The following is a 14,906-nucleotide window of genomic DNA, read 5'->3' as shown; positions in this document are numbered from 1 at the left end:
AGCTCATAATTTTTATGCAAGTATATACATGTTCTTCAATTTCTACAGAGCCTGAATTACTAGTTATTAAAAAAAATCCAAGGAAGACTTAGGAAAAGTCCATAGAAATACCTTCTTCTGGAGTCTTTCCACAAATCCAATAGGATCTTTCAGTGCTTCTCTCTGGTGTCTGCCTAAACTTTCAAGGTCTTGAACTGCTTGAGTACGTTGAGCCTCGAGTACAGCAATCGTCTGTAACAGTCTCTGATAACTACAGAGACAAAGGAAAACATCTCACTGCAATTGCCTTTAAAAGTGACACCCCCCACCTAGCCATGGTTATCTGCCAGAACCTACCAGATTTCATAGCTTATCTGAACCATTTCATAACATTTTTACTGAATTAAAGTAAAAATAAATTAATTTTAAGACTACGTGAATTTATATAAACCCATAAGGGAAAATATATTTAACTCTCCAGTGGCTTCCTTTAAATCTGTAAATTTTACAGCAGCTGAAACAATATGGTATACTATATTCATATTCTCAATAGCTTCAACCAACACTTTGCTTACAAAGTTAAAATACCACAAACAAAATGAGCTAATTTCTCTTCAACATCAGCTTCCTTCTACCCCAATACAAGTGGCTACCACAGAATTTTAGCATTTCCCTCAACCATCCAAACACTGGACAGGAATGGTCTATAAACACAGCATTTTATAGAAGCCCCATCTCAGAGCAGAATATGAGAATAATTTTTGAAATGTAACAACAAATCAAGGAAAAAGTAATTTGCAAAATAAATTCAAACCAGATTCCCCTAAGAATACAGAAGCTGAATGAAAATGTCAGAGTTCCCTCAAACGTGCCCCCCCAGAGTCACAGGCAATTTGGAGTGTCTATTTCACAGACACGTTCAAGCATCACTGGTGGGGCTGACATGCCTGTACCCAGGAATGAGTGCATTCCAAACTGGTTTTCAGAAAGCTAACTCAGACTCTGGAAACCATAGGACATTTTAACACAGCCTTTAAAAAAGTTAACTACATTTAATACCTTTTATTAGCTTTAAAGTAACAGTTGCCCACTTCAGTTTCTGAAATCCCATAGCTACCCATGGCCCCTGTTGTTGCAAATTATTATGTATTAACTTTTTTCATGCCAGTATTTTCTGACATTTCGTATTACAACTGTAATTTAGTTCAGCACAAAATACACATACTAATATCAGGTAAGAGCAGTTCACTAGTACAGTATTTCAGTATATTTTCTTTCTGTTCCCTTATTGCTAAAACAAAGACAAGCCTGGCACAATAAATTCCATGTGCACTACAGAAAAGACCCAGAGTTTACTGAGTTTTTCAACTGACTGCACTAATAATTGGGTAAGGCTTTAAGCGGACAGAAGTAAGCAGTCTTAAGGCAAAAGACAGGCTTTGTATCTTCAAATATTTAAGTTTCTACCTGGACATTAAACTGCTGCCTCTCCATGAGAGAAAGTAATCTTCTTTCCACTCAAATGTAGCATTTACAAAAATTTATAAAACATTACTATACTTTTTGAAGTTTGAAACTAAAATACTGAGCTTGGTTAAAAACAATAGGACATCATTCTGTTATGAATTTATTACTATGTACATTTGTCTGCATATATTCAGGTTTTCATGGAACCAAGACCTAAAATGCTTAATATTGAACAGTACTGAATATTTTCACTACTGGGAAAGTACTCCAGTTTCTTCTAATCAAAAGAACTCTGCATAAAGCAAGATAATTGATGTGGCTATTTTTCAGCAGGTGAAAAACCAACTCCAGGAGCAGCAGCAGCAGCTTACAGAAGTGGTGACAGAGATCAGAGCTGCTGGGACAGCAGCAGGGCTCAGGCCGCTCAGTGGCCGTGGATGAAGGTTTGTACCCAGACCCTGCCCACAGCACGTGTGGGCCCTGCAGGCTCCAGGGCAATCCAACAGGCAGGATGCCAGCAGATGCAGCTGGAACAACAGAACAGCTTAAGGATACCTGGGGAGAGGATTTACCCTGGACAACAAAAAGCCTGTTTCCATCAGCAGGTGCCCAAACTTGTGCTAACAGAGCTGCAGTAACAGAGGCTCAGCAGCTGCACAAATTTGCATCTAAAAAAAGGCAGGTATTTTACTTCTCTTTCTTGAGCCATTTTACTTCATTTATTCAAATTGTATTAAGCAATTGATTTTCTAAATGAAATTGAAAAAAAGTAATAATTTCATTTAAAACATGTAAATACATAGAAGTAAATGTAACTAAATGTTGGAGATTTAAATGAAGTGATAATTTAATAATGATTCACATGTGTAAAGGGAAGAAAGAAATCACATTAATGAGGTAGCCTTAAATAATTTAGTCAGAATGGAAAGAGATGAATTTACATTTGGGGAAAAATAACACAAATCCAAGAATATTCAACTTCAATTACTTCCCTCATTAAAACATTCACATGACCTCACTGAAGAGGTCTTTGTGGAATTAAGTAAAAATACAAGAATGTCAGGATCATTCAAACAACATTGTCACATGATACTGATCTGTGGCTACAGAGTAGCACTATTATTTGAGAAAAGGGGTTTTTGAACCAATTGTTCAGAATAAAAGGTTTCCCAGCATTTTTTTGTAGTAAGACATGGATTAACTTGGAGCTATTTACTTTAACTTCCATATTCAGTTTTTATGCATTAATATATTCTGTAAGCCCAAGAATAAGACTGCAGTTTTATCAAATGAGTATCAGAAGTACTGAAATACACAAAAATAGGGATTTTGGGATATTTCATTGCCTGGGAAAAAAACCTGAAAACACTAGTCCTGAAATACACAATCTGCACATTCCATGTTCTGGTACTTGCTGCAGAACTGCATTCTCCCCAAACCACTGCACATCCCTTTCAACTTCCACAGGACCTTTTAGTGAGCTGTATGTCTGCAAATGTTCTTTCAAGTTTTGAACAACTGCTATTCCCACAGGTTTGTACAGGCTCTCTCACCCTGTATGACTGTAACAAAGCCAAGTATTTCTCTGAAAAAGCAGCAAGCTACAGAAAAACACAAACACCCTGAGCCCTTTCTTGAAGCCTCTGTCAATTCTGGCTTCTTAGCCTCAAATGCTACCAGAATGCTCCTGCTGCATTATGCAAGAGGTCATGTGAATTGATAATTTCCAGGAGTATTTTAAAAAGTGGCTATGAATTCTACTCTCTGTCTTTCCAGACTCTTTGTAAGTAAGCGCAATTCTGATCCAAACTACCTCCTGCAGTTGTGTTAAAATTCTCCAAAATTGAAAGTTTTTTCTAAAACAAAAAGCAGCTCACTAATCTGCTGCAAAACCAGCTCCACCCTTGATGAGGCACTCAAAGAGCAACCAGCTCTACATCATTCAGCTACAGTTCCATCATTTTCTCTGAAAGACCTGTCAGGAATTACCAAGGAAAATTATCCTGTAAAATTTGCCAAAACCAAACAGTTTTGAGTAAACTCACAGACAGGTCCCTTCCTCTGCCTGAAGTTACACTTTCCTCAGTGCTAAATACTAATTTGTTAGCACATACAGAACCCAAAGCAGTTTTCTTTGCAGGAAAACTTTCACTCCAGAGAATGTGATTCTGTTTCCACAATCCCACTATGGAAACACTCTTGCAAGTTCTTACATCATGTTAATTGCCAGGAAGCTTCTGGATGAACACTTGAATCATTCCCCACAGCACAAAACAGCTTCAGAATCTCTGCTGAAAAACCTTGATTAACATAGGGTTTGAGGGACTGATATTTCAAAAAGGAAAGCTGCTTCTTACAGATTGACACTGATCAGCAGAAATTCCTGCTGATTCAGTTTTTCTTTTGCAGTGACAAGTGTTCCACTCTTTTGGACTGCTCCATGAAATCATTATCACAGAGCAGAGCCAGATTTCTGGAAGTCATGCCATAAGCAATTAGTTCTTACACAATTAATTTCCATGAATCTTGTTCTAACAGTGATTAGGGACACAGCAGCCTCCTCTCTTGCCTGTGACAAAGCTTGAGAAGAGCACAGCTATTGCCTTAGTGAGACCTACTTCCATTCTGATCCAGTTTGCTGAGATCTACTTTCAAAATGCCTCTCCCCTCCATTCTTTCCCTTCTAATAGCATTTACATTTCCCATCAGAGTCACAGATTTTAGTTTCTCTGTGTCAGGACCTAACAGCAACCTTTAGAAAACACTATATGAATATGGAATCAATCTGCCTTAACAACTGCATGTTTCTGAAGCTAACTCTTTTTTTCTATACTAAATAACTTGGCACTGACCTATAAAAGGGGCCACATCATTCAGAATTTTAAAAGAAATTTCATTTTTACAGTAAGAGTCTGTCAGTCACAGTCTCTCCACGGTTTCTGCAGGTTTCCCCTCCCTTGAAGAGAATATCCTTAGCTGAATGAGTGATGTGAGCAATTGATAGTACAAAACAAAGATTTTATCTTTTAGGTAGCTAAATCAAATTAGTGGGGAAAATAAAGTGGCTGTTGATAACGTTCACACCAATAAAAAAAACCAACAACTCTAAATCAATATCCAAAGTCAGCTGAAAGTACTTTGGCAGCTGCACTCACCTTACATCACTCAGTACTTTGCAAAAATATGTATTCTGATGCCTAATTAAAAAGAAGTTATTTATCCTCTTGACTTCTAAAATGCTGTGTAGCTGGTGGTCATCAATTTCCACTCCCAAAACTAACTGCACTTCTCCAGTTATTTAGTTCACAGTATGTTAAAATGTACAGTACCATCAATTCTGGGGGGCTCTGACACTAAAAATGAGTACTGTAATTTAGAAGTACTCATTAGTTCTTGCGCAGGTAGAAACTGTTCTACATGAGGGTGTACGTGTCTCATAATAAAACACAGCTAATATATATATATGTAAAATCCTTGTTATTTTGTATTTCCAAGAGCTCTGACACAAAACTGGTTGTTAGTCACCAGGAGGATTTGAGCAAGTCTTTGTTTCATTGCCATCTGCTGGCACTCCAGCAAAGTACAGATTACAACCTGCTCAACCCAGGTCATTTATTACTCTGGTCTACTAACAGCAAGTCTAAAAAAAATTTTGGCATCCTTCATTAGATGCCAAGAGAAAGTATTGGATATTAAAAATGTAAAGACTGTAAAATATGTAGGAAAAAGGAAACATTAATTGCACTTAGAATTTCCAAGTCACCCAAGGATCTGAAAGGAGCTGTAGTTAAAGAAATTGGCTCCCTGGAGAAACCTGTGAATCAGATCAAACACAACCCTGTCATTTCAAAGAAGTATGGTTTTTCATTTGGGCTTATTTTCTTTGAGTTCAGAAATAACAGAAAATGCTCCCAGCTCCTAAGCTTGCCCTGAAATCTTTGCCAGTGTCACAACACAGTAATTACAATTCAGTAATTTTGACACCGCAGAATTTCTTGTAAATTATTCTGATGAGTAACTAAGATTTTAAAAAATCTCTAACTGCACTCTGGAAGAGTCTGGGATTCAATGCTGGACGTATAGAGCACAACAGCAATTAAAAAGCACAAGAGGCTGATGCAGAATGGCTCTTCTTTGATCTCCCTTCAGAAACAGAAGAGTTTAAGGGTATAATCAATAAAAGCATACATATATCAACCCCTGTCAGGGCCTCTAAAAGCACCTATGCCTGGAGGAAGCAGCACATGGTGGATTTTTACCTACCTAATGCTTAGACACTATGGCCAAGGTAATCTACTTACAGCCTTTTCTGCAACTCCTTATTAAACTCCTTTCTACTCTGGCTTAACTTCTTTACACATACTGTCATTTACTGCACTTTCACTATGCATATTTAATATTCACACTTCAGACATCTTAAAGTAGTTCAAAGGTAAGTAAATAATTAAACTGCATCTCTATGTTATACATTAAACAACTAAAGTACATATTATATGGCTTCTTCAAGTCTACGGAGCCAAGAACAGAACACAAAGCACTATTTCTGAATGTCAGCCTCACACCTGTTTAAAGCAAAACAGAATTAACCCAGAAAGCACATTTTAAAGGACATTTGTTAAAACCCAACAAATCCTAAGGCAAAAAAGTAAATTGTACTGCAGTAATTTACCTGGATGCAAAAAAAACCATTTTCCACTCAAATTTTACCTTTCTTTCAACAGCTTCAGATTTTGTGTTTCAACTGCCTGAAAAGTATTTTATTGGTCATCAGCTTGTGATGTCCCCTTCTTTGTGAAATTTCTAACTCTTCCCCATAAAGAGAACACACACTCATATATTTCTAGAGGCCTCATTTTCATCAAGACCTGCCCAACACACTCAGCAGGATTTAATATTAGCTGCACAAAAGCACCTTTATCAAATACCCACATTTCCAGCCACTTTTCAGAATTTTTAGTAGCAATTTAGGTCTCTGTGCCTCTAAAAGAAACACAGAACTTGTTTTAGTCTTGTCAACAAAACAGCACCCATCAGTCCTCTGCCAGTTAACACAGTTTAATACAGCTTTTTGATGTTGACAGCACTCTAAACCATCTGCCTGCAGGACAGTGACATTCAGCAGGGAAGAAGATACAGGTCCCTGTCATTCCTCTATTTTCCAGGCTTGAACTGACATGAGATAATGACAGAAATTGTTTTCTTCACAAATGGCACAAAGACAGACTGACAGCAAACCCCAAACTTTTTCTTGTTCCCTCTCATCATCTCTAATGAGAATGGTTTCAATTCCTTTACTGAGGGAAAATATCACAGATTCCTCCAGCATGCCCACTTGGATATTCCTCTCTAGAACGATGCTGGGGAAAGCCAACAATCAGAAGGAGCTTTATTCCAGAGACAAAGTAAGAGTGATCCATGTTCCCTTGAAACTGACCCAACTGCACAGAACTCCTCAGGTAAAACAAGCAGAGAAAGCTGACAACACTGATTATTGAACTCCTTCAACTCACTCTAAATTAGTTTCTGCAGGTTTTCACCCAAACAAGACACACACATACACTCAATTATTCAGGTGTGTGTTCTTGCTATAGGAACAAATTAACAAATTCCCCTCAAGTATCTGTTACAGTGATATCTGAATATTAGAAACAAATTACAAGAATATGATCTACAATCATGAGTGGCTGAATTTCTAACAGCAATACAAAGCATTCATCGATATTTTTTGGCTGAACAAGTGGAAAAAAGTTAGAAATAAGTAAGAAAATTAATAAAATATGTAGTGCTATTAGTACTCACTATAATAAACTATGGACAAACACAGCTGGTCCTTGGCTTAGGAAGCACAAAACTTTCAAAGACTGCTATACAAAACTGCAGCAATGTTTTTACTTTCAGCTATCCAAAGCAAAATAAAGATGTGCAATAACAAAAAATGAAAAATCAGTTGGCTATTCCTACCAAGAACAAAGTTTTAAGGAAACCAAAAAGAAGGAGCTTTTTAAGTCTCAAATGCATGAATTGTTGTACCAAAGGAACAACTAGATTGATCAGGACTCCCTGCTGACTGAAAACAGCTAGTACAATATGCAGTACTTGTGCAATTTATTTTTAAAAGATACTGCTGGTCAGTTTTGCAGTTCATGCTGGAGATGCTGTTAAAACTTCATGAAAGACCAGAACAAAAACTTAAAATTAGTCATGAAGCAATTCCAGGCTGGGTTAGTTAAAACTGACTAATAAAGACAATCCATTCTCAAAGCAAATGACAGTCACTTTGTTCTTGTTTTCTTGGTGGCATCATTATGCCTACTAATATTTTAGTGATCCCTACCAAGTAGGCAATTATGGTAACATTAATTTATTCCCTGTTCCACCACACAACTTTACACTGACATAACTGGCATAACCACAATTTACTGCTTCTGCTTCTAAGAGTCCTTGTGTGAGCAGCCAAAACCACAGGCAGAGCCTCACTCTCCACACAGCTGTGCTGGGTCACTACATTACTGCCCCATCTCTCCTTGGCTTTCTTGCTCTTTTTTAAAAAATCAGGACTGTGACTCCTATGACATTTGATATTTTTTTTCAAGTGGTATTTCCTACACCTCAAAACCATTTTTATTATTTACTGATCCTTCATTTTCCAGTTTAGATGAATTTACTAATGAGCATTCTTAGAAATGGTAAGCACTTCCAAATGAACAAGCAGAAAAACAATTTTTTTTACATTGTCTTGTATTAGAATAATAGGTTTCTTATTGTTTGTGGCTGGATTTTTTAAAATATTTGTGTATTCTTCCCCTCCAAGATTTCTGGTCCATGTTGACCAAAGAAATGGGAAAGACAAACTGAATTCCTGTGCATTCTCCAAAACCAGGCAGCTTGGAAAGGAGGTGAGGCCATAACTACTGTCACTAAAAGAGACAGGCAAGCAGAATTCAGCTGTTACTTGTCACATTCCCCCATCAATCCATCACCCCACACATCCAGAGGTACCACACCAAGGCAGCCAACAAGGAACCATCTCTGCACTGGAGAGCTCACTCTCCCTTCCAGGAGTGGGCTGCTGCAACAGAGGACTCTCGGTGTGCCTACATAGATGCAGGCAGAAAAAGGAGGCAAATAAGGAAGGAGTTCAAGGGGTAAAGGACACAAATCCAAAAGAAATCAAGCTTTACTTTCCACAGGATGCACTATTTAAGTGAGGACTGCACTGTGCTTGCCAGGGTTGCTCACTGGGACGATGCTGTGGCTGCCAGCAAGATGCCTCTGTTCAGGGCAGAAAAATGAATGTGACAAATGTACCTGACATTTAATGGCTCCCACAGTGTGCCCATTCCTAGGCAGCAAAAAGCTGATGCAGCACATGCCCAAGGCATCACCTCTTGCAAACTAAGAGCTCTAGCTTTTACTGAATAGTTTATGTAATAAAAATATGATTCTATGATTACAATATACTGGTATGGCAAGGTGCACCAAGTCCTATTCTACCAATTCAAGTGCAGTCAGATGAACTTTTCTACAGAACTGTTTTAATTTGATTCAGTAGGCAGAAAGTTTGTGACTGAGTAAAATATAAACCTGTGCCACAGGAAATGCTAAAAATGTTTTTCTTTCGCACATTCATATAATATTAGAGGTGGATCCAAAGACATAAACAGTATTATCATCAATTGTTAAGTATATGTAAATCTGATTGTTGCATGATCCTGCACAGTTGCCTGTATTTCCAAGATCTCTGCAACAGTACAACCCATTGCAGGTAAGAATCTACAAGACTGGGTTTTAAGAGATATATTAAAATCCTCATTTGATCTGTCTTCACTTTAAATGCCAGTGCAGCAGCTGTAATTTTAAATATTATCAAGTAATAAAGATATATTAAAATACCTATCTACTGAACAAGGTCCTAACTCTTAGAATTAAATGTCTGCAGGGAACTGCTCATGCCTAAGGCTTCTTTTTCAGTGATCTTGCTCCAGGTCTAGGTGGATTCTGTAAGGCCAACTGCAGTTTATAGAGTCCTAGAAATGCAATCTGTATCACATTATATGCTTGTGACACCTCAATTCCTCAATCACAATTTCATCTAGAACGCAGGACTAAGAGTCAAACACAGATTGTGCCTTTGTGCCAGCTAATACCTGCCAAACATTACAAATCTTCAAAGGAAACAGAGAGGAAGAAGAAGAAGAAAAAAAAACAAAACCAAAGAAGGCCACTAAATGAAACATTGGGCAAAGGCAGAAAGTACTGGGAATAAAATCCTGCACCAGACAGAAAATTAAAGTAAGCTGCTGCAGTGTGAGATAGAATTACAGCATAAAAAGATACAGCAAAGAGATATGAGAAATGCCTGAGGAAAGACATATGCAAAATACTAAGCACAGCTTATAAAATTCAGCAGTGTAGAAAGTTTTACATCAGGAAGTTCAGTCTTGATGAAAGTATCTCAGGAGAAAATGCAAACATTTCTGAGCTAGAACATAGAAGCAAAATCTCAAATATACACTAAACCATACTTTTCTAAGAGCAGTTACAATACACAAAAATTCCAATTATATGTGTAGCAACAGATAACATTAACAACACTTCACAACTATACAACCCCCAGATCAGTCTGTTATTATCTACAAAAATGTCTATGTTGTGATAAAATTTCTGCTTAGAGATCTCATCTCTGTCTTTGTAGGACAGATCTATTTTAATAAAGAAGTTGTGGGAACATCCATCATTTCAGCCTTCTCTCTGAGTAATAGTATTCCATAATATGTGATAGTTATTTTTCCTATTATATCATCCAGTTTTCCCAGAAATATTAATATATGAATATTGCTTAAACATGTTAATATTCAAAAAGCATCAAAATACATACAGAAATACAACAGTTTACATTTAGGGTTTTTTTTCTTATAGCAATAGCTCTTAAATGTATCAGTATATTCATATTTTCTCAATGTCGCAATAATTTCTTGCCGAGTGAAAACCAAGTGTACAAATACATATGTCACCAAGCTATGTAAGGTAACAAGAAATAATATAAATCTACAGCCATATAAAATAGCATCTATGACACAGAGGAATGTATTTTTTTCTGCCATGGAACATCTGAAGAATTATACTAATGCCATCCTGGAAAAATCTGCCTCCTCAACCTAGCCAAGATGCTCATGTCTGAACTGGCTTTTCAAAGAGAACAGAAACATAAACCAGAGAAATAATTGCCCATAATAATCCCAAACTGATGAAGGGCAGAAAACCAAAACTACCATCTGAAGATGTGACAGGCAGAACACCAGAACATCTGGCTTAGCCAGAACTACCACAAGCAAAGTGAATATCCTTTACCTCCAGCTGAACCTGCATTAATAGTATGGGAACCCTGGAATTTTTTGCATCTGACCCATCAGGGAATACATTTCAGGTAAACTGGCAGAGTTTGGTTTTTCTTTTTTAGTTTTTTACTTTAATACTTTTCAAAATAAGTACCCAATGATTAAACAAGGGTATAATTTAGACACTATTCAAAAACTGTTACATATGAATTAAGAGCATCCTCTAATGAACTTTGCTATTTTTAAAACTGGATGGAGGACATAGTGCAGTGCACTTGATTTACTCTTGAAGCATGAAATTCTGGATAAATGACAACTGCACTTATATGTCAAAATACTGACTTCAGTTCTTCAGAAGGATCCTATTACCATGCAGAACCATCAATATACCAAACTTATTTTCTTATAAATGCAAACAACTAAAAAGGATGGCTGTAGTTTACCAGTTCTATAACATTTTTTTAAATGAAGAAAAGATAAGGCTAACACTCCCTCCCGCCCTCAGTAGCATGCTCCCCTTTGGGAAAGTAGAAATATAACACAGAATAAAAACAATAACGCTTTTGGAATTTTGCATTCAGGCAGCAACTTAGGTGCAAGCTACCAAGTCCTACTTGCAATTTCAAAAGCTCCCCAACAAGGTCTCACAGACAGGCTGCCAATCTGAACAACAACTAAGCATTTCTTCAGAACTGGCTATGTTCAAAAGCTAACACTAGGGCACACACCTGGAATTTCCCAGCACAATTCAGATCTGTGTTTAAGAATAGAAAAAACTACCGCTATTTTTATACTATTTATAATAAATATGACTCCCTACACCAAACCACATTATTAATGAACCTGTGTACTAACATCTCTGATGAAGTATATTTCATAAAGATCCAAAATCATCCTAAGAGAGTCAAAAGACAACAGTCCATTTTCCCCATTTGTAATTTTCTTTCTATCTACTGGGAAAGTGTCCACTTTGGACTGATGGCTGAAGCTGCAAATATTTGATCATTATTTTGAAATCATAGTTTGTCTAACCCATGCTTGAATTCAAAATTTTCTGATTAAAATTATTTATCCATATCCAATACCAAATAAAATTTTACTATATAAACAATGCAACTTTAATATCAGAAACCCAGTCATACTGGATTAAACATTCATTGTGATTTGTGCCCCACAGTCACATTAACTGTGCTGTGAACATTTACACTGAACTACTACCAGTGCTTCAACCCTTTGTAGGAAGCAAACTGAAGCTCATCTGCACTCGGCCTTTCAGAACTCACAACAAAATACAGAACACCTACTAAAGAGCAAAACACAGAGTCAAAACAGCATTACAAAGACTGAAATAAAAAACTGTGTCCTGATCTACTACCTGAAGACAAATTTTCTCCATGGAAACTTTCTTCAGTGAATTGCCCTTTTGTTTCAAAAGCTCTTGCACATTTACCACAGGTCAGAGTTACCAGAGTTCTACTCACAGACATTCCCATGATAAACATCAAAACGACTCAGAGCATAATAATAACAATAATAACAATAATAACAATAATGGTATTCCTATATTTACATGTAATTAATATAAACAGCAATGTAGACACAATTTACTTTGGAGAAAGTTGCTGCATTTGTTAAAGTCATCTTCCTGAACACAATAATGCTGAGTTGTTTCCCATGACGTGAAAAAAGTATCTAACTTTTTTATGTACAGCAGAATGACAACTGTATAAGCTTTATCTGCAGTGTCCATTGGATATGCTGATAAATTACTGAAATCTAATTAAAGGTTGCAATTCCTTTGGTTTTCCTTCTGGCTAATTCTTAAGAGAAAATAAATAGCAGATGCATTTTTAAAGAAACAAATACCCAAAGAAACTCAAAAAAACCAAGTTCTGGCTCAAGAATCCTGATTGCTAGAAATGTATAAACCACATTGCTGTACCATACTGCATATTAAATAGGGTTTAATTTCGTTTGAGGTAGAAACAAGAAAAATGAAGACTGAAGAGTATGAAAATTATAAAGCACTTAAATTTTTGTGGAACTATGTTAAATACTTAATAATTTTGGTAATAATATTAAATTTTTGGTAAGAAACAAAAGCAGAATTCATGGTTACCATAGTTACACATACTCTTTGTTGTGTTTCAATGCCACATGATCTGATTCAAAGTAATACACATCAGGCTCTTCCTCATCCTCCTCTGCAGTGTGGATGTTGGCACTCTCTTTGGCAGATGGTACAAATCCAGCAACAAGCCTAGACTCAGAAAGTGGCTTTCTTAGTCCATCACTCCCATGATCCCCTGTATTACTATTTCTCTCTTTTTCATTCTGTTTGATTTCTTCAGACTTTTTGGGAGATCCATTGATATTATTAATACCTACAGGTACATTCTTTTCAGTAGGACTAAGATTATTTTCCTCAACCTGTCCATTTTCTCTGCAAGGAGAGTTATTTTTAGGAGGGCTACTTCTGGCAGGGGCAGCCCTTCGTGGTGAAGTTCTCAACGTGTATCTGTGTTCTTGGAGTTCCAACATATTTGTCATCTGAGCCGAAACACAGTTCAGCACTGAAGAATGTGGTTCAGGTTCACCTGAGATTGATGCACTGTCTTGGTGAGTGTTCAGGTTGCTATTGGTGTTTTCAGCACACTGTTCCTTAGAGGCACTGCTATCTCCCACAACATCCACCTCCTCCTCCGAATCCCTTAACAAAGATGACTGGATTTCAGAAAAGGACCCTGTAGCTGGCTCAAATGCCTGATTAGGATGCTCCTCAGGCAAGCAGTCATTTATTGGTTTGTGGTCCTCTAACTTTACCTGTTCTTGAGAGTTTGTGCAAGGCACATAATGGTCTACAACACTGTCCTCTTTGCTGCTATTAAGCAGCAACGAAGAATGGGCAAATGAGTTTCCATTTTCTGCTACTGTTTTGTCCTTGGGCGTATGGGAACCAGCACTGTTCTGCTTAGCGCTCCCATCAACCTGACAGTCATCACAGTTAAGAGAATTTGAGTCTCTCTCACCAACTCCATTGACAGTCTGATAACCTGCAACCTCCTCAACTACTGCAGAATTATTAAACCCTTCTGCACAGACATTCACCTTTTTAACTTCCCTTTTCTCACAATCATCCAATATAAGACATCGACAAGCTCGCTTAGTCCCCGTGGAGGCTGCATCATTGTCCGACACCAAGCTTTTATGCTCCAATGGCTCCTTCTCTGCCTTAGTGGGCAAGTCTTCCTCAGAACTGTTGGGTGCCTCTGAACGTAGGCAGCGTTTAATTCTTTTCAAAACTGGTGAAACAGGTTCTGCTTGCTTTTTTTCACTATTTTCCACAGTTTGTTTATCACCATTATCTTTCTCCGAAGTGGACAGCCCTCTCTTTCTAGGGCTCACCCATGACTCCCGAGCACTCTGCTGTTTCAAATCAGTAGTTCTGCCACCGTTGCTGCCCTTCTGAGTTTGCACAGACTCTGGCCTCTTCTTTGGTGACCTGGATCGGATCTGAGGATGGGCTGAGACCTCCTCCGGATGAGCAATACTGCGGTTCCTTAATGTTCTACCACAAAAATTTTCATCCAAACCATTTAAACCCACTGTAGATCTTGTAACACGAGTAGATCGAGAAGCAGCCATACTATGGCAAGTCCCTAAATTATGTTCATTGTGATCCACTCACTGGGAAACCTTCAAAAAAAATGTAAACAAAACAGTCAGAAAAAATACTAAATAACACCTAGAGACAGAGAAAATGTGAAGAATGTATTGTCACAAATGTACCAATGTAAAACTGAATAAGCCCATCCAATGTATTCATACTGCTTCTTTCCGTGGCATTTCTTTAGTGCACTAAATTTTTCCATCTCAGCTACAAAGTAGCTGACTTGGTATTTGTGGTTGTTCTGGCTTCAGTACTTGTGTGAGTATTGCTCATATTTGTGCCTTATGTAAGGCTGGAATGTCCCAGTTAGGCTCTAGTTACTAAAATACACTATTTTTATGTATTGTACATATATTATAACGTATTGATATTATTATTTACATTTTCCTGTTCAACTTAAAAGTACGAGACTGCATTTTTAATATCCCACAGTTTCCAGTTACATGGTTTCA

General features: G+C 37.3%; 1 protein-coding gene across 3 annotated transcripts in view; it reads right to left on the bottom strand.

Annotated features, from left to right (window-relative positions):
* Nucleotides 1-14,906, bottom strand: part of ZZZ3 (zinc finger ZZ-type containing 3) — a 55,361-nt gene that overhangs the window by 14,776 nt on the left and 25,679 nt on the right. For all 3 annotated transcript variants that reach the window (XM_064720071.1, XM_064720074.1, XM_064720072.1), the window contains exons 3-4: nucleotides 12,919-14,480; nucleotides 112-250 (exon numbers count right to left, since the gene is read on the bottom strand). In XM_064720071.1, the coding sequence (XP_064576141.1) occupies nucleotides 112-250; nucleotides 12,919-14,429 (1,650 nt within the window). In that variant the 5' untranslated portion in view covers nucleotides 14,430-14,480. The remainder of the gene's footprint in view (nucleotides 1-111; nucleotides 251-12,918; nucleotides 14,481-14,906) is intronic.

This window comes from Zonotrichia leucophrys, chromosome 8 (genome assembly GCF_028769735.1).
Source record: "Zonotrichia leucophrys gambelii isolate GWCS_2022_RI chromosome 8, RI_Zleu_2.0, whole genome shotgun sequence".
NCBI classification, from domain to species: Eukaryota; Metazoa; Chordata; class Aves; order Passeriformes; family Passerellidae; genus Zonotrichia; species Zonotrichia leucophrys.
Note: the sequence above shows the minus strand (reverse complement) of the source record. Positions and strands in the feature narration are given on the sequence as shown.